Source organism: Sander vitreus, chromosome 6, assembly GCF_031162955.1.
Source record: "Sander vitreus isolate 19-12246 chromosome 6, sanVit1, whole genome shotgun sequence".
NCBI lineage: Eukaryota > Metazoa > Chordata > Actinopteri > Perciformes > Percidae > Sander > Sander vitreus.
Genome location: NC_135860.1, coordinates 10,928,221 through 10,952,201, shown reverse-complemented (window position 1 = coordinate 10,952,201; position 23,981 = coordinate 10,928,221). Strand labels below are relative to the sequence as shown.

Sequence of the window (23,981 nt, the reverse complement as noted above, 5' to 3'; positions counted from 1 at the left end):
AAACAAGGGAAGCAGCTAGCCTGGCTCTGTCCAGAGGTAAAAGCAGCACCTAAGCAATGCATTGTATCATGATTGTTGGTTCTGTACAAAAAAACTATGTGTAAAAACGTCAGGTTGTTATTTTAAAGAGTGTTATGTCTGGGACTATTTAATTGGTGAGCTTTAGAGGTGTTGGTAGGCCCATTTTTTTCTCTTATGAGCCAGACTAGCTGTTCACCCCCTCTTTGTTCTGTAGCTTCATTTTAATACACAGTAATGACAGTGGTATCAGTCAAAGTCTCTACAAGAAAGCCAACAAACGCATTTTCTAAAATGTCGAGCTAATCCTTTAATTAGATGTACTTTACGCTGATTTAAAATAATACTCGCACAAATAAAATATTTGTGAACATTAAGGAACATGTTGCCAACCAACCACGTTTCTGAACTCCTTGGTAGACATGAGGCTTTTGTCCTTTAGCCTAAAAGGATACACTTAGCTTACCCTAGCATTGTACAGGGAATGACAGCAGGAGGGAATGTGACTCAAGGTTACTTTTTTGATGGACATGCATGATCTGCTGCATCAAACCATGTGACCGCTTTAATACAGTGAGACGATGCTATAAACAAGGCAGACCTACTCAGACATTTAGCTCTGTCCACACACATCCCCCAATCAGCTGATAGCACTCTGATTCAGAACTAGATGATGGGGTAAATGCTGCAGAAAAAAAACTCAATTGTGAACTTGAACGTCCAGTTCAACAACTCTTCACCCACAGATGCTAACTGTAGTAACCTCGCTGATTCATCTAAGCAGATGTTTGCCTGTATGGAGGGGTAAGATCATCGTGACCTAACCAAAATCCAAATTCTTCCAGAGAACAACATGTTCAGGCTATAGGGTTACTTTCGTTCACACCATCTAAAGATGCACTCTCTCACACTCACTCCTGATAGACATTAGATATTGCCTCTGTTGTTGTGGCGAGAAAGGAGAAGCCGCAGGAGTTTAGATGACTGTGTCAGATATTCATACTGTATTACCTCATGGTCCTTCTTGAATCTCTCTGTTTCACTTCCCCCATCTGCCTCTCTATCCTGGAGGTTCAGCAAAAGAAGGCACGGCATTGTGGGTTTGTGCTGTCAGGCCTGTGACCTTTGTTGGTCCATGTGTGTAGTTTGGGTACTGCGGTCCATCACGTCTGCATAATAGAAACACAAACTATTTAGTTTATGTCTATTATCTCCATAGTGGAAACACGTTGTAGGGGCTAGAGTAGGTGAATGTTTCACACAGGAGATAAACATATTCCAAAAAAAATAAAAAATAAAAAATAAAAAAAAAGTCGTTGCGTGACAATGTTTTGCGCAGAACGGTGGGATGGTATTACTGATCTTGATTTGTTTGTGTGTTTGAACTGGACTGGACTTGTTATCTAGCTGTACATGCGGCATCTTTCTGTGTATGACACACCTCATGTAGTAACACACTATTGTCGTGGAATATCAAGGTCGAAGGTCTTCTGTTTTTTTAACAGAAAAGTGACACCTAAATGAGTTTCAACCGGAAAACGTATCAACCTGTTTCCTCTCATTGTTGATTGATTACCATTTAAACAGAACAGAAAGAACCATTCTATCTATTTCAAAATAGATGAACTATTCATTTAGGTACAGTCTCTAAATCAGTTAACACAGAGTTGACCCCTTTGGGTTATCACACACTCATGTTATCATGTTCTCCCACTAATTATCTGACCAAGCCAACCCATTCAAACTTTGTTCCTGTGTAAAGTCAGGTTTCTGTGAAAAGACTGTATGGTTGACAACAAAGAGGCCAAGTCCTAAAGGGCAAACGTTTTAAAATAAGCCAATGCTCTTGTCCGATGCTGGTAAAATACTCTGATAGACTGAGATCTTCGCTGCTCCCATCTTAAACCAGTTTTCCATACAACATAATAACTACAAACTTATTCAAAACAGGCTAAAATTAAATAATTTAAATGTAAGCAGCATGGTGCAGTAAAAGCAAGATAGCACAACAAATTCTGACATGCTCCTATAAATAAGTTTCATTTGTGTGTATACTGCCTGATATATAACAGCCTTTAAGGGTTTGGGATTGACTTTACAAGTCTTTGGGTTTGACATAATTTGTAGTCCAGTAGTAAAGCGTTTACTGTGAATAGGGAAGCCTGTCTTTAATTCCCTGCTAATCCATCCGCAATCTTTGTCATATCAGGAAAATAACAGTTCTGTCTGATGGAGACACATTTGTCTGACAAAAAATATGCACCAGGGCTCATGATGTTCTACCACTGAATAAATATGTGTTGCTCAATAAACTGAGGTAATCACTTTTCTTTCCACATCAAACATCCCCTTTCCTGTGCCAATTTTATAATCCTGGAAATGCCTTGTCCTCTGTGGAAACCTACAACATTAAAACAGATATGATTTCAGTCTCTTCCCTCTATGGTTCCTGTATAATCTACTTCTTTTGTTCAGTGCCCCGTTTACAGGTAATACAATAGTTTATGTTCAATGTATTTCATTACCTGTAATCCTTCTTTTGTAAAGTGGGCTCACTGTACCCCAAGTGTTGTCCCTCCAAGCCCAAACATGCCCAACTTGTAGAGCTGACACTTTATTTTTTTTCACTTCAGGCACTTACTGGTAATGTAGAGCTCTACATCATAAAGCAGTACAGTACAGCACGCACAGTACATAGAAAATGCAATTTGGCGCATATGATCTTCATACAGAAAAATCTAATTCACCACTTGCAATGTGTGAGTGAGACTGACATGCAAAGATGCAGTATGGGGGGGGTTGGGTGTTGTGTGTCTGTAGGGGGTTGGGGGTTGTGTGTCTGTAGGGGGTGGATACGTGAGAGCCAGACCATGAATTGCAATGCATGTGTGAAAGGCTTATTTGCATCCTGGCGTCAGGAGGATTTATATTCGGATGAGACCACTTGGTGATAATGATCAAAGAAAATCCTGCAAAGTTGTGGTCACTTAACACCAAAACCTGCAATAAATAAAAGTTGCAATACCACCATATAAAAAGTAAAGGTTAAGAACAGTAAAAGAATGAAATCAGCAGCAAAATATACTTAACAACCAACTTCACTTGTTACAATAGTTGGACTGTTGAGATGACACTAAATCTATAATTATTTATATACTGTTGCATAATATTCTAAATCACGGCATCCTGCTTTAAAGTGTATTGTGTTATATGTGTACATGTGTAAGTAACTCATGCATTAGTGGTGGAATTTAACCAAGTACATTTACTCAAGTATTGTATCTACATACACATGTAAGGTAATTGTAGTTTTCTTGAGTGTTTAATTTGTATGCTACTTTATACTTCTACTCCACATTTTAGAGGGAAATAAACAACATGTAATTGGCAACAGAGCACAAGGTAGCTTCATTTCACTAGCTTTTTACTTCTAATTTTACATTGTGGTGTGGCTACTTTTACTTCCACCTCTGAATAGAATACATGTTCATATAAAGTAGCCTACCCCAAAAACTTCTTTAGGAATTGTGCATTGCTACTTTCTACCTATGGCAGTTCACTGTTGTTGAAGATTTGTAACCGGTGGGGAAAAATATCCAAACAAAGAGATATTTTTTAAGGACACGTGAAACTTTCACCCCGTTATTCTTGTGACTGCCAGATTGCTCAATCACCCCCTCAAACAATGCAAACCTGTGAAAACGTCGGAACTTCGGACGCGGCGTTGGTGGCACGTTGCGTGGAGGAAAACAGCAATCTGTGCAGACAAATCATGTTGACCACGTGAACGCGCGCGAGCAATCAGCCCCCACCCCACCCCTCCACGCGCGGCAGTGACAGTCTCCCGTCACTGTATAAAAGCCCTCAGTCACTGTTTAGGGAGCACGGAGGAAGCTCAACTTCTCAGGTGAGTGACAGGGCTGCACAGCGTGCAGAGATACCTCTTCTGACTTAATACCAGTGTAAAGAAACTACATTCTGCTTAGTCTATTCTGTGTTACATTTAATGTATATTTCATTTAAATTGTTTAACGCCCTAGCTGGATTATATTTATTTAAACTGTAGAGGAGGAAGTTAAAACTGTACTACTTCATGGCAGAAACTCTTCATCTGTTTGTATTGCATTGTTTATTGCTTACCTTTTCCCAACTTTTAATTCACAGGTGTATCTATCTGTCCAACAACCATGAAGACTGTAGCTCTGATCCTTGCTCTGGCAGTCATCACTGGTAAGTGTACTACTGGTATGGAATTTACCACCACTAACTTTTTTTTAATTAAATTAAATTTGATGTTTGTATATTTATCCAATTTTTCCAAATGTGCCCATAATAGGCTGCAATGCCCGTGCTGTGCTCCCTGATGCCACCATAAAAAGCTGGGAGGACACCGTGGATCGTTTCTGGCAGTACGTCTCTGAGCTGAACCAAAAAGCCGATGGAGTCGTGCAGGAACTCAAGGCCTCTCAGCTCACCAGGGAGCTAGAGTAAGTTAACTTCATCATTCTCATGCCTTCTTAATTTCAATAGGCAGTGATTCGTTACTTGCAAATGGTTTCCCTTCACACATTTCTCTTACTCTTATTTCCAAACCTGACTTCTCTCTAACCTCTCATCCTTGCACTATGCTTACAGCCCTATTCTGTCCTCATGTCTGACCATCTTGTTCCTCTGCTTCCAGCACTCTGATCTCTGACAGTATGGCAGAGCTGGCAGCATACAGAGATGACATCCAGACCAAGCTGACCCCCTACACCGATAGCTCCACTGGCCAGCTGGCTCAAGACATGCAGCTTCTGGGCAACAAACTCCAGAAGGACATGCTGGATGCCAAAGAGCGCAGCGTTGAATATCTGGGTGAGCTCAAGGCCATGGTGGAGCAGAACACCGATGACGTCCGCAGCCGCATCAGCACCTACACCCACAAGCTGAAGAAGCGCCTGAACAAAGACACCGAGGAGATTCGCAAGTAAGTGGGGTGGAGGATTTTCACACTCTCAAACTCTTTCTTGTCTTTGCTAATATGAAAAGTAAATGTCTTCTCTCTTCTGCCCCCCCCCAAGCACTGTGGCCACCTACGTGGGTGAGCTCCAGTCCCGCACCTCCCAGAACATCGACACCGTGAAGGAGAATGTTGAGCCCTACGTCCAGCAGGCCAGTGACACCGCATCCAAGAAGATGAGTGACATCTCCACCATGCTGAAGACCCAGGCTGATCACTTGGGCCTGCAGCTGGAGACCCAGGCTGAGGGCATCAAGACCCAGCTGGAGGCCACCGCCCAGGAACTGCGCACCTCCCTGGAAGGCAAGATCGACCAGCTGACCGACATGATCTCCCCCTTTGCCACCCAGATCCGTGAGCAGATTGAGAACATCATGGAGAAGGTCAAGGAGACTGCCGCCGCTGCATAAAGAAAGACTCTGATTTCTTAATACCATGGCAAAGAGGGGGGAGTTGAGAGATCCTGATGATATCTTCATGTGGGTGCTCTATTGTTCAGGATAAGGAGGTTGATGAGATGAAGAAGGGGGGGATGAGGTGTGTCTTTTACAAAACAGCAGATAAACATCGGTTTTAGGTTCTTCTGCATAGTCACCTTTTCTTCTCTTATCAACTCCCTTGATCACTGAACACAAGCACCCCATTCAATAACAGCCTTTAATACACGAACAGGAGACAATTATTTGTAATATGCTTTGCTTTTCTACTGTTCTAGCTGTCTATCCCACCCTCACAAGGTTTTGTATTTAGTTTTCTACATTTTGTTTGGTTGTAAATATAACTGCTAAACCTCATAGGCAGGGATAGGTAGGGATATAATCCCCAAATGCACCAAACACAAGTGTCTTTCATTTCAATAAATGTACTGAATGATGATGATCAAAAGATGGAGGCACCTACTGTAATGTGTCTGCTCAGTGAACTGTATTGTCTGCATGTCTTCTCGTGCTTCACAGAAGTGGAATGTTAAATGACTTGATGCATTATAGACAATCAATGAGTGTAATGCTGCCTGTCTGTCCTTCAGTCTGACTATAGAGTGTCCCTTGTGTGTCCCGTGTCATATGCCCACTATGCTGCTCACTGTATGTGCACTGCCAAGTGTGCTGAACAGTGCTGAGTGAATAAAGAACATAGAAAATATAATTTGTTTCCACTGTTTGTTTCTCTGATCGAACATTAAAGAGTCATCCATTATTTAAGAAGAAGTTCAGTTATGCTAACAAGTGGAGACTTCACAAAGCAACACCTGATTGCTAGTGTACATGAAGTCTCTATAGCAATTTTAATAATGTTGAAAATGTCTTAAATAATCTCTAGAATGACACAAATATGCTGAAATTATCATCCTAATCAACTTCTAACGAAGTTAAATGTAACTATCCTTACACATTACATTTAGCAAGTTAGGCTTCAGGGGCTAATAATATAAAGGGCATTCATATAAAGCTATTGGCCCATTACAGAGCTTTCCCAACCTCCTCCTGACACACAAAGACCTCTCCTTCTTTGTTGAATAGTGTCTTAAATATACAGAAGTAATGAATCTTAAAGTCCTTTCCCTTTCTCAATTTGCTCTCCTCATACAGCTACCCACCACAACCCTTTGTCTACAGTTTTTCTAGGTTGGACTTGTTAAGATCTGTTTCCAGATTCCTTTCTCTTGATCCAAGCAGGCATTTGGGAACACGCTGTGCTTTTGATTGAATTACCTTTATGTTGAAACTATCATTTCTACCTTTATTTTTGGCTCACACCATATTATAAGCCATGCATCAGTGGATTTGTACACATACATTTGCTCAGACATGCCAATAAAATATATTAGTACATGCACACATACTGTTTATAGACAGTGTGCCCACATGCATGTATATGTTATCAAGCATGTGCATCCAGTTGGCTTAAGATGCATATCATTAAACTGCATTGTCTGTTCCAGGAAGGAAATCATTTGTTGCATGCCATACCCTCTCTCTCTCTCCACTATAAAATAAAGGCAAAAATGCCACAAAAAAAATCTAAATTTACCTTTCTTTTTTCTGGTCTCGCAACCATTAAGAAACACTGAACACCCCAATCAGAAACCTTACACTACTAGATGCAAAGGATGTAAATCCAAAATTAGGAGATCCTTTTTAGCTTGCTACACATCTGAACCTGCCTAGGGGGAAACGGTGGTCATGATTGTCCTAAACTCAGATTAATTCACTCTTCCAATCAAAAAAAAGTCATGCTTATGAAACTCAGCAGGGTTTGTTTCTTTGAAGTGCAGAGCAGAGGCCAGTAGAGGACACCATTTGTCCCTTGTTCATCTCCTCTCCCCTCCTCTGACCCCTCTGCTTGAATCCATGCTGCATGAACATGCAGCTGTGTTTTCTTTTTTTGGAAGATACAGTAAACTACATTTGCCTCATAAAGAAACACAAACTATGTGAGTTTCAAGAGCAGAACACACATTTTTCTCAACTGCTTAAACATCTCTTGGAGGTGTGTGAAATGAAGATACAAACTATGATATACAAATTTATAAAGGTCACATAAATTGACAACTACAGAATCAATATAATTATGATTGATGATTGCAAGCCATAATAGTTATTTTAAGTTGCGGTGTCACGGTGGCCTAGGGATCTACGATGTATACCACATAACATCCATGGTTTAAATCAGACTGGAGACATATGTTGGATGTCACCTCCCTCCCTCTGTCCTCACATTTCATGTTTAACTCTCTACTGCACGCTATCAGAAACAAAGGCAAATGCCCAAAAATATTCTTAAAAAAGGGTGGTTTAGAATTGTATGTATATGTAGATGTATAGTGACATATAGTTAATTGTACATTGGTATGTCTCTAAAAGTCAATTCATTGGTAATTTCAGCTTTGTTTCTCCACAAAACAACCTGTAAACATGTTTACCCTTTTTATCTGTGTTAAAGGGCATTGCATGTAAAGTGAAAGAATGACTAACACCATGACTACGTGTTTGTCCCCTATGATATCACTCCTTTCAGGAACCAGTGTTTATTTAGAAAAGAACAGACTGAAGTGAAACTCCTACATTAAAATGTCTATTGTTACAAAGATCAGTCATGGATTGTAAAAACAGGAAAACCACAAGCATCCTGCCAGTTCAGCACTTCTGCGCCATCTGCTCCTATAGGGTGTCTGTACTCCGATTACTGCCCAGCAACAAAAAAAAAAGTCCCAGCAAACTAGCAGGTGCTAGCTAGCCCATGGCCGCAAGTAACCCTCCAAAAACACACCATGCAGAGATTTTACCTCCTATTACAACCCCCTCTCTTCTTTCCATCCTTTCGATCCCTTCAGGGCTGGCACACAAAATCAGTCACCACAGGAGCCAAGGGCCAAACACAAAAACAGCATTTTTGTAAGCTTGTTATTGCAAATTGGGAGCATGCAAGACATGCACTTTCAAGCCCTATGCCTCCTACAATTATTCAAGAGGAGCTTATATGCACGCAAGCACAAACTCATACATAAACCCACTGGCCACTTCATGGCAAAGAGATGGAGATTTAGTCTTTCAGAGGTAATGTGTGGGTGGTAAGGCATGTGAAGGCTCATTATCTCAATTGTAGGGCTATTCATCATAGTGATAGGACAAGTCATCAGCAACAAATGGGCATTTGGCCCTTTGCAGCAGACCGCTTGGTGTGAAAACAGATATGTTCAGCAGTGATGAAGCATTTAAACCATCAGATACAGACTTCCTGGATCTAACTCAGGTCACAATTGTATTGAGGGGTTACTGCAGTTCAACCGACTGCACTGCTTTTTTTTGTTGCATGCCTTCTTACAAGATGGACCATATTAGACTTTGTCTGACTCACTTCCTTTTTAAGAAAGGGAAGGTCTGGATAAAAGAGACATTTAATGAGGCAATGGAATTCTCAGTTAATGGAAAAATACACCAAAAAGAAACAGGACAATGCAGAAAAGCAGTCTGCAATCAGTAACTTCTGCACATAAATACATTTAAAAATGTAGGTCCTAGGACATCAGGGCTACTATTCAAATTAGCAGAGTTGGCCAAAAATAATAAGGAATCAATACATTTTGAAATGTTAACAAGGGACAGTGGTGGAAAGTAACTATATTTGAGGTACTTTACTTATTACCATTTTTTTTGCTAATTTAAGCGTATACTACACTACATATACATACATAAATATTGAAGTTTGTACTCCACTACATTTACTTGACAGCTATAGTTAACCAGTTACTTTTCCAATTGATATTTTACATACAAAAATATGACTCATATACAACATTACCCTTACATGTTAATGCATCAAAAATAATATAATACTGACACTGCCCCTCTGCATAATGACTACTTTTAGTTTTAATTATTTAAGTCCATGTTGTCCATGTTGTTCCTAATGCTTACTTTTAAATGCAGGACTTTTATTTGTACTAGGGTACTTTTATAGTGTGGCTTTGCTACTTAAAAGTAAACACCACTGCAAAGTATGAAGTATGCAATAGGTCAAATAGGGACATGGAAGTTAAAAAAAATAAATCTAATTCAATGGAAAATCTACATGTGATGAATGTGCATCATTCTCACAAACCAGTCAGACCTATATAGTTAAATCTGATTCTGAAGGAGTCCAGTTGTTTGACATCAAACATCTTGATTAGCCATTTCCAATAAATGTAAGACTCTTTGAAATCGAGTCCATGCTTGGCCAACACTTCAGGTCCAAAGGAACTTCCAAATAGCTCAGCTCTATTAGTAACGGTGCTATCAGTGCTGCTAGATTCATCTCATCAGTGTGCTGAATAGAACACTATCTTACAGCATTATGCAATAGCACTTAAATCATTTTCATCAGTGTCTATATCATAATCACAATCTTTTAATGCAATTACATCGGTGCTGATCAATAAAGGGGGCAGTGAAACCTCAAGGACTCCACGTGTGCATGGTGACTGAAGTCTGGTGTTGTGCGTCACCCTCAGCGGGCTTATAAAGAGGAACACACAAAGACGCTCAAACACACTTGATCTTTTTTCACCTTTTCTGAGACAACCAACAGGTATGTTTGACATTTCATTTGAATTACGACTAGAACTGATGCAAAAACATAGTCTGTGTTACTCTATTAACTATAGGACGGTGAAGATTAAATGTATAGCATAAAAAACTATGAAAGGCCTTCTGTATTTATCCAAAAGTGTTGCACTAACCTCAGGGGAATTATTTCTTAATATTGTCATCATGGCGACACCTGCGTGTTGGAAGGAGTATATGGCAAAACTATAATTGAGAAAATGCAACCATAAAGATAGTCTGATATATAGGTCTATGTATTTGTTGTTAATCATTAAATTGTAACGAACGTATTGCGTAAACGGAACTGTCCAGTCGCGGTGGTGCTGACGTAGGGGAGCGCTTGTTTTAAAGACAAAAAATACTTTTATTGTTTCTTCCATGAAAACGTCTTGTTTGCATGACAAATAAACCGCAATCCGTCTCTATTCCTCCTCCTAGAGAGTCACAGCCAAGATGAGACTGTACCTTGCAGTTGCCGTGCTGATGCTGGCTTTTGTCGCATACACAGGTATGTCCCGTGTTTATTACGCCCTTAAAAAAAAGTCCCAGCTAAGTGTTCTTCTTCCATGTTGCGTAACTTTGTCTGTATTTATCCATCGCTCTCACCTGCAGAGGCCCAGGAGGACACCATCGAGCAGAAGTTCGTTGCGTTTCGCGATCATATGACTGAGATGAGCAAGAGCCTGGCTGAAAAGGCCAAGACTACCTTTGAACAGTTCCAAACCAGCGACTTGGCAGTCCAGTCAAAGTAAGCGTACACACACACACACACACACACACACACACACACACACACACACACACACACACACACACACACACACACACACAGACTACATGAAAATATGTCATATGCACACTTTTACTCTGTGTGACACATGGTTTTTGTCCTCTCCTCCTGAGGAACTGGTTCCAGGAACAGATTGAGAGTCTGAAGGCCAAGGTGAGGGAAATCAGCCAGTAGACAGGTCCCTGTCTCCAGCCTACAACCACCCCCCCAACTCCCTCTATCATGTTGCGACGCTGAGGTCACACATCACGCTCTCTCTCTGCTGACCGGACGAAATGGTTACGGTGCCTCTCTGTAAAGGGATGTCTTTTTTTTTATAATTTAAATGTAATCTTTTGAAAGTAGCAATGTGAAAAAGTGCAATAAAGACTTAAAATAAAGTTTTTGTTTTGATACATCATGTGTAAGCATCAGTATTTCTCAATGGAAAGAAAATAATAACTTCTGATTGTACTAAATGAAATAATAAATGAACAGCTCTGGTCTATGAGAGTATGGCCTCCATATGTTTATAAATCTCAGCAATTAATTTCCTTCCCAACCTATTCTATTCAGAGTTCTGGGTTGAGATTATTTTCAAACTACCCCTTTTTTTTATTTTTTTAGAAAGAAGTGTCAGTTTTCTTATAAGATATATATATATATATATATATATATATATATATATATATATATATATATATATATATATATATATATGTTTTTTTAAATCCTTAGACAGGGGGAAATTTATGGAAGGAAGTGGGATGAACGCAGCCAATTGACACTATTTATTTTAAATATTGCGTTTTGCAGGCAGAACAATACATTTAAATGAAGGCTAATTCTCTGGATTTTATTTTAAATTAATCACCTATTGTCATGAATTAATAAATCCATATTTACAAGATATGAAGCAATTACCTGATCTTTAACGATTATTGGGAGGGAAACAAATCTAATCTAAGGCCAACATGAAAACTGCAAGAGGCCTTTGCACAGACATAAACACAGTATCCAGGCTTGCAGTTCATCATTTAAAATGTCTCCTCATGCAATCAGAGGACAATCAGTGTTATGTTAAACCCAGGCGCATCTATGTTTCATGGCACTAAAACCTGCTAATGATAATCAAGTCCCATTTTAATGAGATCTTTTTTTCTTTTTTGAGAAAATTACTTAAGAGCAGATCTGCAAAATATTACTGTCTTGTTGAAAAACTGACCAATACTGTAAAGGATGTGTAAAGTGCAGGGGCCTTTGCATATTAACTGTAGCTAAGGGGCTGTTGATGCTTTATTTCTTTTATAACATCTAGAGACACATTCAATATAAAACTCTCAATTCCTGAACGTCAAAAAACCAAGTTTGCCTTGAGTTCATTAAACAACCAATCACTGACTGATCACAATGGGATTTAATGGTTTTAAACACCAGCCATTTTTACTATGACCAACAGATTATTCTAAACTCGGGTCATTATCATATGATACTAAAGCTGATCACTTAACCAAAGAATAGCCAGCAGCATCTAATAGATAATAGTTTATTTGTGTCAATAGCTTGTACCAAAGGGCAAGTGCCAACATGGCTGCTTTTCTGTAATTTCACAACCCCTGTGCTAAAGTCACTGTTTATGCTGGGTTAATAATCCACCAATTGTCCCAGTTCATTGAGATCTGTTCCTGTGAAGAGAACAGAGTGACAGAGGTCAGCAGCTGTTGTCCAGAGGTACCAGATTATGATCATATTGCATCAGCTGTGTGGGCTGAAATTAACTTTAAATCCCTTTCACTTCTAGTAATTTCACTAGTTAGAGAATATATTGCACACCCTCAAAAAACAGTTTGATTTGGTGGAAAATCGACTTCCTGAAATGGATAAACTTAAAGTTAACGTAAGTTTTGTCTTGTCTGTGACCACTCCTGTCTAAAAGCCATCACAAAGCTGTTAAATGCTAACTATTTTTTTCAAGATTTATGCAGTAAACAGTATATTTTTATACTTTATACACTATATTTTGTATTTTGACTTTTAACATAATTTTAATCCAAGCAAAACATAATACATAAATACTCTAATGTAGCTTTAAAATGTTTTAAATTGTGTATTTCTTGATTTGTAATTATGAAATGTATACATTTTCTAATAAATATAAAACACACACACACACACACACACACACACACACACACACACACATGCTACATGAAAAGATATCACATGCACACTTTTACTCTGTGTGACAAGTGGTTTTTGTCCTCTCCTCCTATGGAACTGGTTCCGCGAACAGTATGAGAGTCTGAAGGCCAAGATGGGGGAAATCAGCCAGTAGACAGGTCCCTGTCTCCAGCCTACAACCACCCCCACCCCCCACCCCCGCCTCTGACCGCTGACCTCTTCACTCTATCATGTTGCGATGCTGAGGTCACACATCACACTCTCTTTCTGCTGACCAGACAAAATGGTTACGTTGCCTCTCTGTAAAGGGATGTTTTCTTTATAATGTAAATGTAATCTTTTGAAAGTAGCAATGTAAAAAAGACTTAAAATAAAGTTTTTGTTTTGATGCATCATGTGTAAGCATCAGTATTTCTCAATGGAAAGAAAATAATAACTTCTGATTGTACTAAATGAAATAATTAATGAACAGTTCTGGTCTATGAGAGTATGGCCTCCATATACAGTTGTGTTCAAAATAATACAGTCCAACGTCACTAAACTCATAAATCAAATTTTTTGGTAGAAGTGATATTTCTACATGGCAAATAATTTACTAGTAAGTGTTGTAGAGTCATAGAAAACCAACAGACCCAACAGTCATGACATGCGTGCTGCTCATTCTGTGTATTTGAAAGGGGCATGTTCAAAAATAATAGCAGTGTTTTGTTCAATTACAGGTGTCAATTATGGCCCATATTTAAGGAAGGAAGGAAGCAAATGTTGTGCATGCTGGTTATAGTGCATTTCACACTGAAATACTCAGCAAAATGGGTCGTTCCAGAAATTGCTCTGAGGAACAGCAGACTTTGATTAAAAAGTTGATTGGAGAGGGGAAAACATATAAAGAAGTGCAGAAAATTATAGGCTGCTCAGCCAAAAAGGCTAGGGGATTGGCCAGCCCAATCCCCAGACCTCAATCCCATAGAAAACTTGTGGGGTGATATCAAAAATGCTGTTTCTGAGGCAAAACCCAGTATTGCAGAGGATTGTGGAATTGTAGTTCAATCGTCCTGGGCTGGAATACCTGTTCACAGGTACCAGAAGTTGGTCGACTCCATGCAACACAGATGTGAAGCAGTTCTCAGAAATAATGGTTATGCGACTAAATATTAGTGCAGTGATTCAAAGTAAAGCAAACCCTTGAGACATTTTTCAGTTTATACAGTAAATGTTTGAGTTTGTAAAGAAAAATGCAAATACTACTATTTTTTTTGAACAACCTAATATTCCTTTTTCTTCACTTTCTGTAAAGGTATAACACAAACGTGATCAATTTTGGTCATGTTTTGATTTGGAAGTGAATGTGTAGTGTTCCCAATGCATTGATATTATGGAATTAAAAGCTATTCTAAGGATTTTGAGCATTATTCACTTTTTTACACACACTGCTATTATTCTGAACACAACTGTATTATGTATATAAATCTCAGCAATTAATTTCCTTCCCAACCTCCTAACGCCTTCAAAATCTATTCAGAGTTCTGGGTTGAGATTATTTCAAATTACCCCAGTTTGTTTTTCTAAAAAGAAGTGTCAGTTTTCTTATAAGATATATATGTTTTTTTGTAGTCTCTCTCTCTCACACGCACACGCACACACACACACACACACACACACACACACACACACACACACACACACACACACACACACACACACACACACACACACACACACACAGTACAGATGTTTAAAACCCAACACAAAATCTAAAAACAAGGAAGAAATTTGATTCCATCTGGTCAGACAGCTGTTAGATCAGGTTTGTAAATGCGACATAGTTAACTCAAATCTCAACATAAGTGTTGAGTTGTTTCCATTCAGAACATGCAGCAAGCACAGAGCCTACGAACTGACAAGATTAAATAGATTTTGTGGTGGACTCTGCACACAGAAATGCTTTGCTTGGCTGAAAATGTTTATCTAATTTGACCCCCATCCCCTTCACTCTTCACTCAAACCTCCTGCCAGAACAGAGACTTTGACTGGCCTGTACACATATCTTATCCAAAGGGCACCCGGACAGTTAATGAACTCAGCTAATGTTGATCTTGAAAAGACATCAAGATAACAGATTACAGAGAAAAGAAAAACTAATCACATAACTATCCAAGATGGATAAAACTAATGACCAGTAGCTCTCATGTGACTCAAATGGAGATCAAATTTCACATCAAACAATTGCCCTGAAGTTCTGCATCTTTGAAATCTTATATAAGTTTAAAGAACGCCTCCATCTAATCTCTCTACATACCTGTTATGTATTAGTCTGATTTGGACCAATGTACAAGCTGTTACTCTCACTCAATACAAATAAAATAGCTCAATAACACTTGTTTTATTCAACTTCTGCTGACCAGAGCCAGAGGAAAAGGTAAAAAATACCTTTTGTCACTCCTTTGAACGTTTGTTGTGGTGTAAATTAACACATTTTATTTTAAAATCAGGGATTTAATTTAGTATTCTAAAGGTTTTTAATTGTAGAAAAGGGAGAGAGACAATTTTAGCATTTTAAAATAATATTATAACAAACTGCTGTCAGCTGTGTTTCTCATGGCAGATGCATATGAAAGAACTTGTTTTCGGTCTCATCTTACTGATGCAAGGTATGCCTTTAAAAAGAATTATTACATCTTCAGTTGCACTTCCTTTATTTCCGAGCTAGTCGCGTCTTTGTTCTTGGTGACTGACAAACATCCTCCTCTGCAGCATGTGAACCACTTTTGGCCCAGACACCGACCTCGATACAACCCGACTCTCCAGGAATACTGCAGAGGCTGGCAGAGAAAACCAGGTATCATTATCAGTATCATCATCATTAATGCAAGCACGTTGGACCTCTCTGTAAATGACAGTGATCAGAATTGTTAAAATATTTTGTCTGCGTGCCCTTTGGTGTGTTTGTGTGCCCATGTTATACGTACCTTTTTACTCATCTGTGTACTTGTGCATCTCATAGGGAAGCCACATAGCAGTCAAACATTTGAGGGGCTTCATTGGTACTTACTATGAAGACCACATCCAACCTGTGACTGACAGCTACGTTGAATGGGCCTGTAATGTCAAAAGCTCTGTGTGGGAGAAGATCCAGACAACCATTGACAAACTCATTCCACTGAAAGCAACTAATCAAACGGATCAACCCACTCAAATATGAAGAAAAGCTGACAATAAATTAATACTCTTACCATTCTTCTGCAATTCTTACCACTTGATGCTGAACTCATGTCTTAAGGTTTCACCAGGTTTTGTGTGAAACACAGAAATAATCTATAATAAACCTCTGTACATGTTGCTGTATGGGCCCAGCTTGTCCTGCAGGAAAGACAACAAGAGAGATGTAAAGATCATAATGGAATATTTAAAAGCAGCATTTATTACAATTATGTAATCAGAAGGTAAATCCACCAACATACTATACATGATATGATTGATGATATGATGATATATACAGCATTTACTTGCATAATCTGCATTTTTGTAGTATAATCATGCTCCTTTGCTGTAGGTGACAATTCCCTTAGAGAGCTGTTGAATGAGTTGCATTTAGTTCTGCTATTGAAAAAACTAATCTTACTATTTTCCTTGGCTGCTGCTGTCAGTATAGTGTTACTATCTGCATACATCTACAGATAAAGGGAAGGAGAAACAAAAAGTATTAATAAAAAAGAAGAAAAAGGAAAACCTTTTATCCATTATAAAAATGGTCCTTTATCACCCTGCATGGAGTCTGTCTCAGGGTATGAGGGTGAAAGGTGAAGCAGTAATCCCAGCATGCATTGCTCTGTGTATAGTACAATGTGTCTAGACATGGTCCTGGTTGATTGACCTGCTGACCATTTGACTCTGATCTATCTCTGAGCAGACATTAGGTGATTCTGACTTGCCATCAAATAAATGTTAATTAGTAAATATACTCAATATTATCTTTTATTGCAGCAGGTGCACAACACGTAAACTGCTTTAAAGTCGGGGTTTTTTTGCCACGTAAGAAATGATGCTTATGATATACATGCAGTGTGGCATTTTGCCAACACATCACTTATGCAGCATTATCAGGAGGGCTCTAAGTGCATCGCCATATGAATACAGATAAACTTACATTTGAGGAACATTGCATAACCACTTAGTCCTATTTCAACATACGATATTTAAAGTGAATATCACGTACACTGGACTTTGTTTAGGTGAACATGTGTGTGTGTGAGTGTGCATGTGCATGCATGGGTGTGTGTGTGATTGTGTGTATGGTCATCAGATGACGTTTGTTTGCAGTCCCCCCCTATATCATCCTGTCCAGATGTGAGCTCCGAGTTACAGACAACTCACTTTCAGAGAAGACTGTCACTTCTTGGATCTGTACATCCAACACAACAGCAGGTAAGCACTCTTTTTACTGCAGCAGCCCGTTCAGCTTCTCTTCTGAAGCTTATTCTGAATAGATTTCACTAAAACCTATATTTTATAAAACATTATGATGATTTTGCATTCAGTCTTTGCAGTTTTATTAACTTGTGTATTGTCTCCTGAGTGGAAAAGAGGAAAAGAATATTCGTTTCACCTAACGGAGGGTTCACTTTTAAGTTTTGTTCCTCTTTTCTTTTGTTTCAGACATGAATGCTAAATACGCCTTGGCACTGATCCTCGCTCTGCAGGGTAAGGCAACATAATGCAATCTGAACAACTGCAGTGTATGGATTTTGTTTAAACTAAAGCTTTACTACTATGTGACTGTGTGAAAAATAGAGAATATCATGCAGAATAAAGACAGACAGCCCTTTGGAGCAATGCACTTGTGCTTCTCATTTTTCTGCATTCCTTGTTTTATAGTTGATCAAATATAACATGTTTTTATTACATTCCCTCATGTTGCAGTAATTTAATGAACACTCCTACTTTGATTTATCTGTGGTTGGCATGCAAGATAAAGACTGCTTTTTAATCATAATACTGGTCAAAGAAATCTAAGTTTGGATACAATTACCAAGAGCGAGAAACCAAAATAGGTAAAAGCAGCTTTTATTTTGCTCTTTGATGATTCTTCCAAAGCAAGAATTTACATGGATATCTTTTTCAATTCAACGTTTCTTGATGCTCTTTATCGACTTATTGTCATCTGCTTTTTGTTTTTGTTTTACAACACTGGTTCTATCATAACAATCCTACCATTCTGATTTCATTCCAGTCACCGTGAGCCTGTGTGAGATTCCCACACCATCGGCGGATCTTGTTGAAAAGTATGATTCCATGAAATCTGTGTTCTACCAGAGGCTGCTGACAGCTTACGGCAAGCTGCAGGCCGCCGCTGCTCCTATGCTTGAGAGCGTCGGAGACAGTGAGCGTGGACAGGCTGCCAAAGACTACATTGAGGTGCTGCAGACCAAGCCTGAGTTCCAAGCCGTCGTCAAGGTTGCCTCGTGAGTGTTCACTGAAAACAATTTCTTCCCATTCAAAACTCTGTATTATTGAACCTGAAACGGACAGAAAACGTTTCCCCAACTGCTACGTTAAGAAAGGTGTCCACGTCAACTGCAACTTTGCTATGTAATCACAATTTCTATTGAGAATACAACATTCAGGCACTGAGCTAGCTGACTAATCTTTTTGTTATGGAGATTTCTTTAAATAACCTATCTTCCCTGATTTGTGCAGTGGTCTGGGCCAGGAGGCATCTCCCCTGGTGGACAAGGCCCGTTCAGCAGTGCTGGGTGTGTACGGACACTACGTGCGCCCCTACGCCGGTGACTACCTGAGCGAAACCATCGACAGCATCAAGGTGTATCTGGACAAATACCTGCCCGCTCAGTAAAGAAGAACAACCAGAGCAAGGCACCTGTCAGCAGCCTTTAATAGATGATAGATCATAGGAGATAAACACCAGTTTAGGCTGAGAAGAGCAATGCACAATGCAAATACAATCCTTTGCCTCTTTTCAAATCAACATCTTTGCCAAATCATGCAGAGTTAAAAGCAGGGCGAACACCACCTATGCAAATTGTGCATGTACAGTATTTTGTGTTTGATACACTAACCAAAGTCTCTGTGTGATTGATTGTGTATGTGTATGTGTGAGTGTGTTCATTAAAATGAACTGGAAACTATTTGAGATGTGCTTCTTCATCAAGAGATTCAAGGTTTACTTCCACAGTTGATTTCACAAAACTTCAGTTTGTGTCATAAGTTATCCTATCATATCATTTTATGAGCAGAACAAAAGTAGTTCCAGACTCCATTAATCATTGTGTTCATCACAGCTCATAGCTCAATCATAGCTATACATTTTAATTAAGATATATGAAACACATCACGTCAGTGTGTTGCCAGATACATTATGATCATTCAAATCAAACATTATGAAGGTGTTTGGTTTATAATATGAAGAGCTTCCACTTTGATACAAATGGAACTGCAATTTAAAATGAATGCTTTACATTAGTAAACAAAGACACGGTAACACTTTATAATAACCATCACTAATAAATGGTAAACTCATTAATATTCTTTAATAGCTATGTTGTTTTAACAGTTTATTGTTGCACACATCATAAAATGTTATTTGTTACATTAAGTATTTGTTAATGATTACCACATGATCTGTAAATCATGTGAATGTAAATCGTTTGTAAACCGTAAAAAAAACATTTTATATATATTGCACTAAACTAATGATAAAATAACATCAATTATAAAAGTACTAATAATAAGTAAACATTATAAACTGTTAACTGTTAACAGTAAAATAATGTAACTAGAGTTCAATTACAGTTTTTCACGATCGCTATGACAATTTTTTCAATACTTTTAACAACTTTCCTAAACTCTTAACGCACCGACACACCTACAACACACACTTGACAAAACAGTTAATTTAATGCTCAAAATCACACATTGAAAAGTAAACTCTAACACTAATTTTCAAAATACAATAATTTACTAACACAATACACTATGTCCACCAAAACAATGCAAACATGTCTCAAAATCAAATAATTCTTCCAAAACACTAACACATGTTCTCTCCCAACAGGAACATTTAGTCAGTGACTGCACAATGTCATACAAAACACTAACATCGAGTGGATTTACAGAAACTGCATTATTTTATATGTGTCAGGTCTGCCCTTATACAATAATAATAGACAATAGTATATTGTATTGATCATAGATTGTGTTTTACACTGCAGTTTCTCTTGAAGCCTCTCTACATTTTTGTTTTGTTGAGTTTAGTAAATGCATGCATTTTGTTTCTTTTGCTGCAGAAATTCAGTACAAAAAATGAATGACGTAGCTTTATAGAAAGTACGGTCTATGAAAAAAAGAAGACAGAGACAGAATTGTCCTGGTACTCGTCTTCCTCTCACTCGTGCAGCAACTTTTCTTACTTTCTTTGTGTTCATCTTTATTGTTCCTTTTCCACACAAAATCAGCCAAAATAGGTCCTCTTTTACTGTATGTACTACAGTAACATGTGGTCATGCGATTGAAAGAACCTCAATACCTGAGTGTGTTTCCTAGATGGGAATCAGCTGTGATTGATCTATTTGCATAGCTTCAATCAGCTGTTTCTCAGTATCAATGGACTACAATGAAGGGGGTATATTTGTGTTTATTTGTGAACAGCTGTTCACTTTGACTTTAGCCTATACGTTAGGTTTAGAACATGATGTTATCTGTTCTGACATACAGTGTGAAAGCATTTGCAAATTGGTCAGTAAAAATCCATTGTTTTGTCCTTGGTTGAGCTTGTGTGTAAAAGAAGTTCAAGCATTTTACATTTGTGTTAACTGTATGCATTTTGTGTCAAAGCAACAAGAAATGTGTTAAATGTATAGCCTATACAGACGGATGTTGTGCTAACTGTGTTAAGAGTTTAGGAAAGTTGTTAAAAGTATTGAAAAAATTGTCATAGCGATCGGAAAAAAATTTAACTATCAATGTACCATTTCTTAATAATGGTTGTTATAAAGTATTACCAAAGACACTACTTTTAAGACATTAAGTTGTTTGTATAGTTGTTTCTATCTTTGCTCTAATCAGAGCCTGAGCTCAGTTTGGGCCTACTAAGTCAAAGCACACACATTATTCCTCCAAGAGAATTATTATTAATATTATTTACTTGAAATGAAGGTGTTGAACACAACCTCTCAGTGTTGTTACAGTGACCTCAATGAATCACAACTCACTATAGCATTTCTGTTATTTAGCATTAATAGATGTTCCCAGAAGGCCGAGCCTGAGGTGTGAATGACGGCATGTTGTGTGAGAGCAGCATGATGTGCTAAATCTTCATTCTGGCCTCATTTCAGACATTGACAGTGGTTATTGTAACTTTTTTTCAATTCATTATACAAATATCCATACTGTTTAATTACAGAGTTCAAGACACAACAGCCAACAGCACTGATCAGTGTCTCCGTAACCACTGACAGTTCCATTATGCACCATAATGTCGTCTGTAGCAAAGCCGAGTCAGCACAGCACTGAATCAGCTGGAATCTGAATCCCACTGCTGTCCACAGCTGTCCTTAAACTGACCCGAGTCCTCGGGTCAACAGGCAACATGACATGTGAGGCGGAATCACATATTTACTTAGGACTCGATCAACATAGCCATTACAGAGAAATTGACTTCTAAAACTGAGACTTCACCGTCACTCTTTGTAATCAATGAAGATCACAGGTAGCTGGGAAGTTAATAAAGTTATTGTGCTGAAGTTTGCTGAGTATTAGATACAAAATAGTGTTTTTTTATTAACAAAAAAATAAACCTAAAGCTCCTGTAAACTATAAAGCCTGTGTGCTGTAGGTTTCGATTTTCTCTGTGATTCTTTGACAAAAACAACTTCAAAAGCAAACACTGTGACTGCTCTTCACAAAATTGTGAACAAAGGTTTTGCCACGGCAAACAAAAAAGCAAATATTTACCATCGATATAGAGTCAAAACATCGGGGCTAAAAAGACAAAACAAACAAAAATAAATAAACAGATGGATAAAAAAATAAAAATAAAAAATGTATTGTTTTGGTTGGAGTATGAGAGACATTTTTTTTATACAATCAATATAAGTAATGTGCATGAGCACACCACAAAATAACAAAAATGTGTCTGCATTTTGTACTCATTTGATATCAATTACCATAAAACAAACCAAAAATGATATGCGCCTTTGCCAGCAAACCCTGTACTAAAACAGTTCCTCTATTTCTGATTAAGATTACACTGATGAGTGGGAGTTGTTCAGGGATCTTTGACACAGACAAGTGGAAAACATAACAAATAATACTTCCATAAAAAGAGCTGCAAGATGTCTTTAAACTGCAGCCCAATAAATCTCATAGCTGACCTAAATACTTCATAACCTGAATAACCCGGATGACGTGTTCAACACACTCTAGACTTAAGGCCATCTTAATAGGACTTAGGACTATTGTAATGTGACATGAACGCATCACCACCATTATGCAAGTAGTGCCTCCTCATAGAGAATGAGAACAGGGCAACGTGTAAGAGTGTGCTGCATTAATGAACTACTAACCTAATCAATGGAATATAACTGATTGGGGTGTAATCAAAATTAGCATCACATACATACTGTACACTTAGTGGGAAGTGTACCAACATGACGACCCCATCAGCCTCTGTGCTTAGAAAATCCAATCAGTGGCTTTTGATGACGTCTAATGCAACTTTTTATACTTTGTTAATCCTTGTGTTTACACAGTTAGCCATTATGTCCGTTTTATCAAGACGCAATGTCACACATACTCCCACAAACACACACCAGGCAACAGTGCTGGTTTATCTACCACAGAGTGCACTTTGTCTCTGGGGGCGACAAGTCAACACATTCACCCTCCTATATAAACAGGCTGGGCCAGTGGTGCCTCTTACTCTGTTTTCTAGAGAAGAGGGAATACAGTGAGTACTCACACTTTTACTTCAGTTACTGAGTGGGATAGAGTCTGAGAAAAGCATGAATGTTGCGGTAGCTATGAGAACATTTGAATGCATATTTTGAGACATAAGCTGCATGTTCAACAGAATTGCAAATACAAAAAAAAATGTTTGTGTTCATGCTAGAAGAGTAAAAAAAAATGTCTTCATGTATAGAAAGTTGATATCACCACAAATCTATCAGCTACACATGAGCGGAGAAATGTATGCCAATGTCTCACCCTAGTGGATGAAGTGAGGTAAGCTTTAAATGCCCCTTTCTGTTCTCTCTCCTCACAGATACGAGTGACACCATGAATAAGCTGCTTGTCATTACTGGGCTGGTAGCGCTCCTCGCTCTCAGTAAGGACATTCTCAGAACATAGAATTGAATTCAGAATAGTATAAATCAGTGATGGATAATATGTAATGTATTCCTGGTAAAAATGTGGAACCCTTTGACACCTCTGACCTGTCTTGCTCAGGCGCTGAAAGCTTCCGTATGCCGAGGCAGGCTGAGGAGGAGCAGGGGACCCTGACCAAGATCACAGGCACCATAAGGTCCTACTATGACAACGCTGTCAACACTGCCAATGGATACCTGGATAGCATCAAGGGTCTGAAGCTGGAGGAGAAGGCAAAGTAAGAGATTTTAAATGTATATTCACTGATGCAGTTTATAAAAAAAAGATGTGTGGATTCATATTTAAACTCTTCTCTTTCTGCATGTTGCCCACAGGAATCTTTACACTGATACTACCACAGTCGTGAGCACATACGCTGGCATCTTACACGACCAGATGTACCACATCTTTTACCAGAGTTAAACAAAAACTGATTTCCAATGACCTCAGCTACATTTTCTGACAACATGAGAACTTTCAAGCTCCACACGAAAGGCCCAAACGTCAATTGGCATTTCGAATTTGCTCATATCTCACCTCACCC

The 23,981-nt window shown here is 38.5% G+C and overlaps 4 protein-coding genes across 5 annotated transcripts; all 4 read left to right on the top strand.

The window, feature by feature from the left end:
• The first annotated feature begins 3,882 nt into the window (after positions 1–3,882).
• On the top strand, positions 3,883–6,166 carry apoeb (apolipoprotein Eb). The gene is made up of 5 exons (XM_078252477.1): positions 3,883–3,925; positions 4,183–4,248; positions 4,355–4,505; positions 4,700–4,987; positions 5,082–6,166. The coding sequence occupies exons 2-5, from the start codon at positions 4,206–4,208 to the stop codon at positions 5,428–5,430; spliced, it is 831 nt and encodes a 276-aa protein (XP_078108603.1). The 5' UTR covers positions 3,883–3,925; positions 4,183–4,205; the 3' UTR covers positions 5,431–6,166.
• A 3,858-nt stretch (positions 6,167–10,024) lies between these two features.
• Positions 10,025–11,382, top strand: apoc1 (apolipoprotein C-I). The gene is made up of 4 exons (XM_078251831.1): positions 10,025–10,090; positions 10,546–10,615; positions 10,720–10,855; positions 11,011–11,382. Exons 2-4 carry the CDS (start codon positions 10,561–10,563, stop codon positions 11,069–11,071), a joined length of 252 nt encoding a protein of 83 aa, XP_078107957.1. The 5' UTR covers positions 10,025–10,090; positions 10,546–10,560; the 3' UTR covers positions 11,072–11,382.
• Positions 11,383–16,407: 5,025 nt separating this feature from the next.
• apoa2 (apolipoprotein A-II) lies at positions 16,408–19,215 on the top strand. Of its 2 annotated transcripts, XM_078252474.1 has the most exons (5): positions 16,408–16,497; positions 17,375–17,479; positions 17,711–17,755; positions 18,285–18,516; positions 18,752–19,215. In XM_078252474.1, exons 3-5 carry the CDS (start codon positions 17,713–17,715, stop codon positions 18,906–18,908), a joined length of 432 nt encoding a protein of 143 aa, XP_078108600.1. In that variant the 5' UTR covers positions 16,408–16,497; positions 17,375–17,479; positions 17,711–17,712; the 3' UTR covers positions 18,909–19,215. The 2 variants fall into 2 exon arrangements, with proteins under 2 accessions (XP_078108600.1, XP_078108599.1); XM_078252473.1 differs by having other exon boundaries at positions 16,408–17,479.
• A 3,728-nt stretch (positions 19,216–22,943) lies between these two features.
• apoc2 (apolipoprotein C-II) lies at positions 22,944–23,981 on the top strand. The gene is made up of 4 exons (XM_078252475.1): positions 22,944–23,018; positions 23,334–23,396; positions 23,519–23,675; positions 23,773–23,981. The coding sequence occupies exons 2-4, from the start codon at positions 23,348–23,350 to the stop codon at positions 23,858–23,860; spliced, it is 294 nt and encodes a 97-aa protein (XP_078108601.1). The 5' UTR covers positions 22,944–23,018; positions 23,334–23,347; the 3' UTR covers positions 23,861–23,981.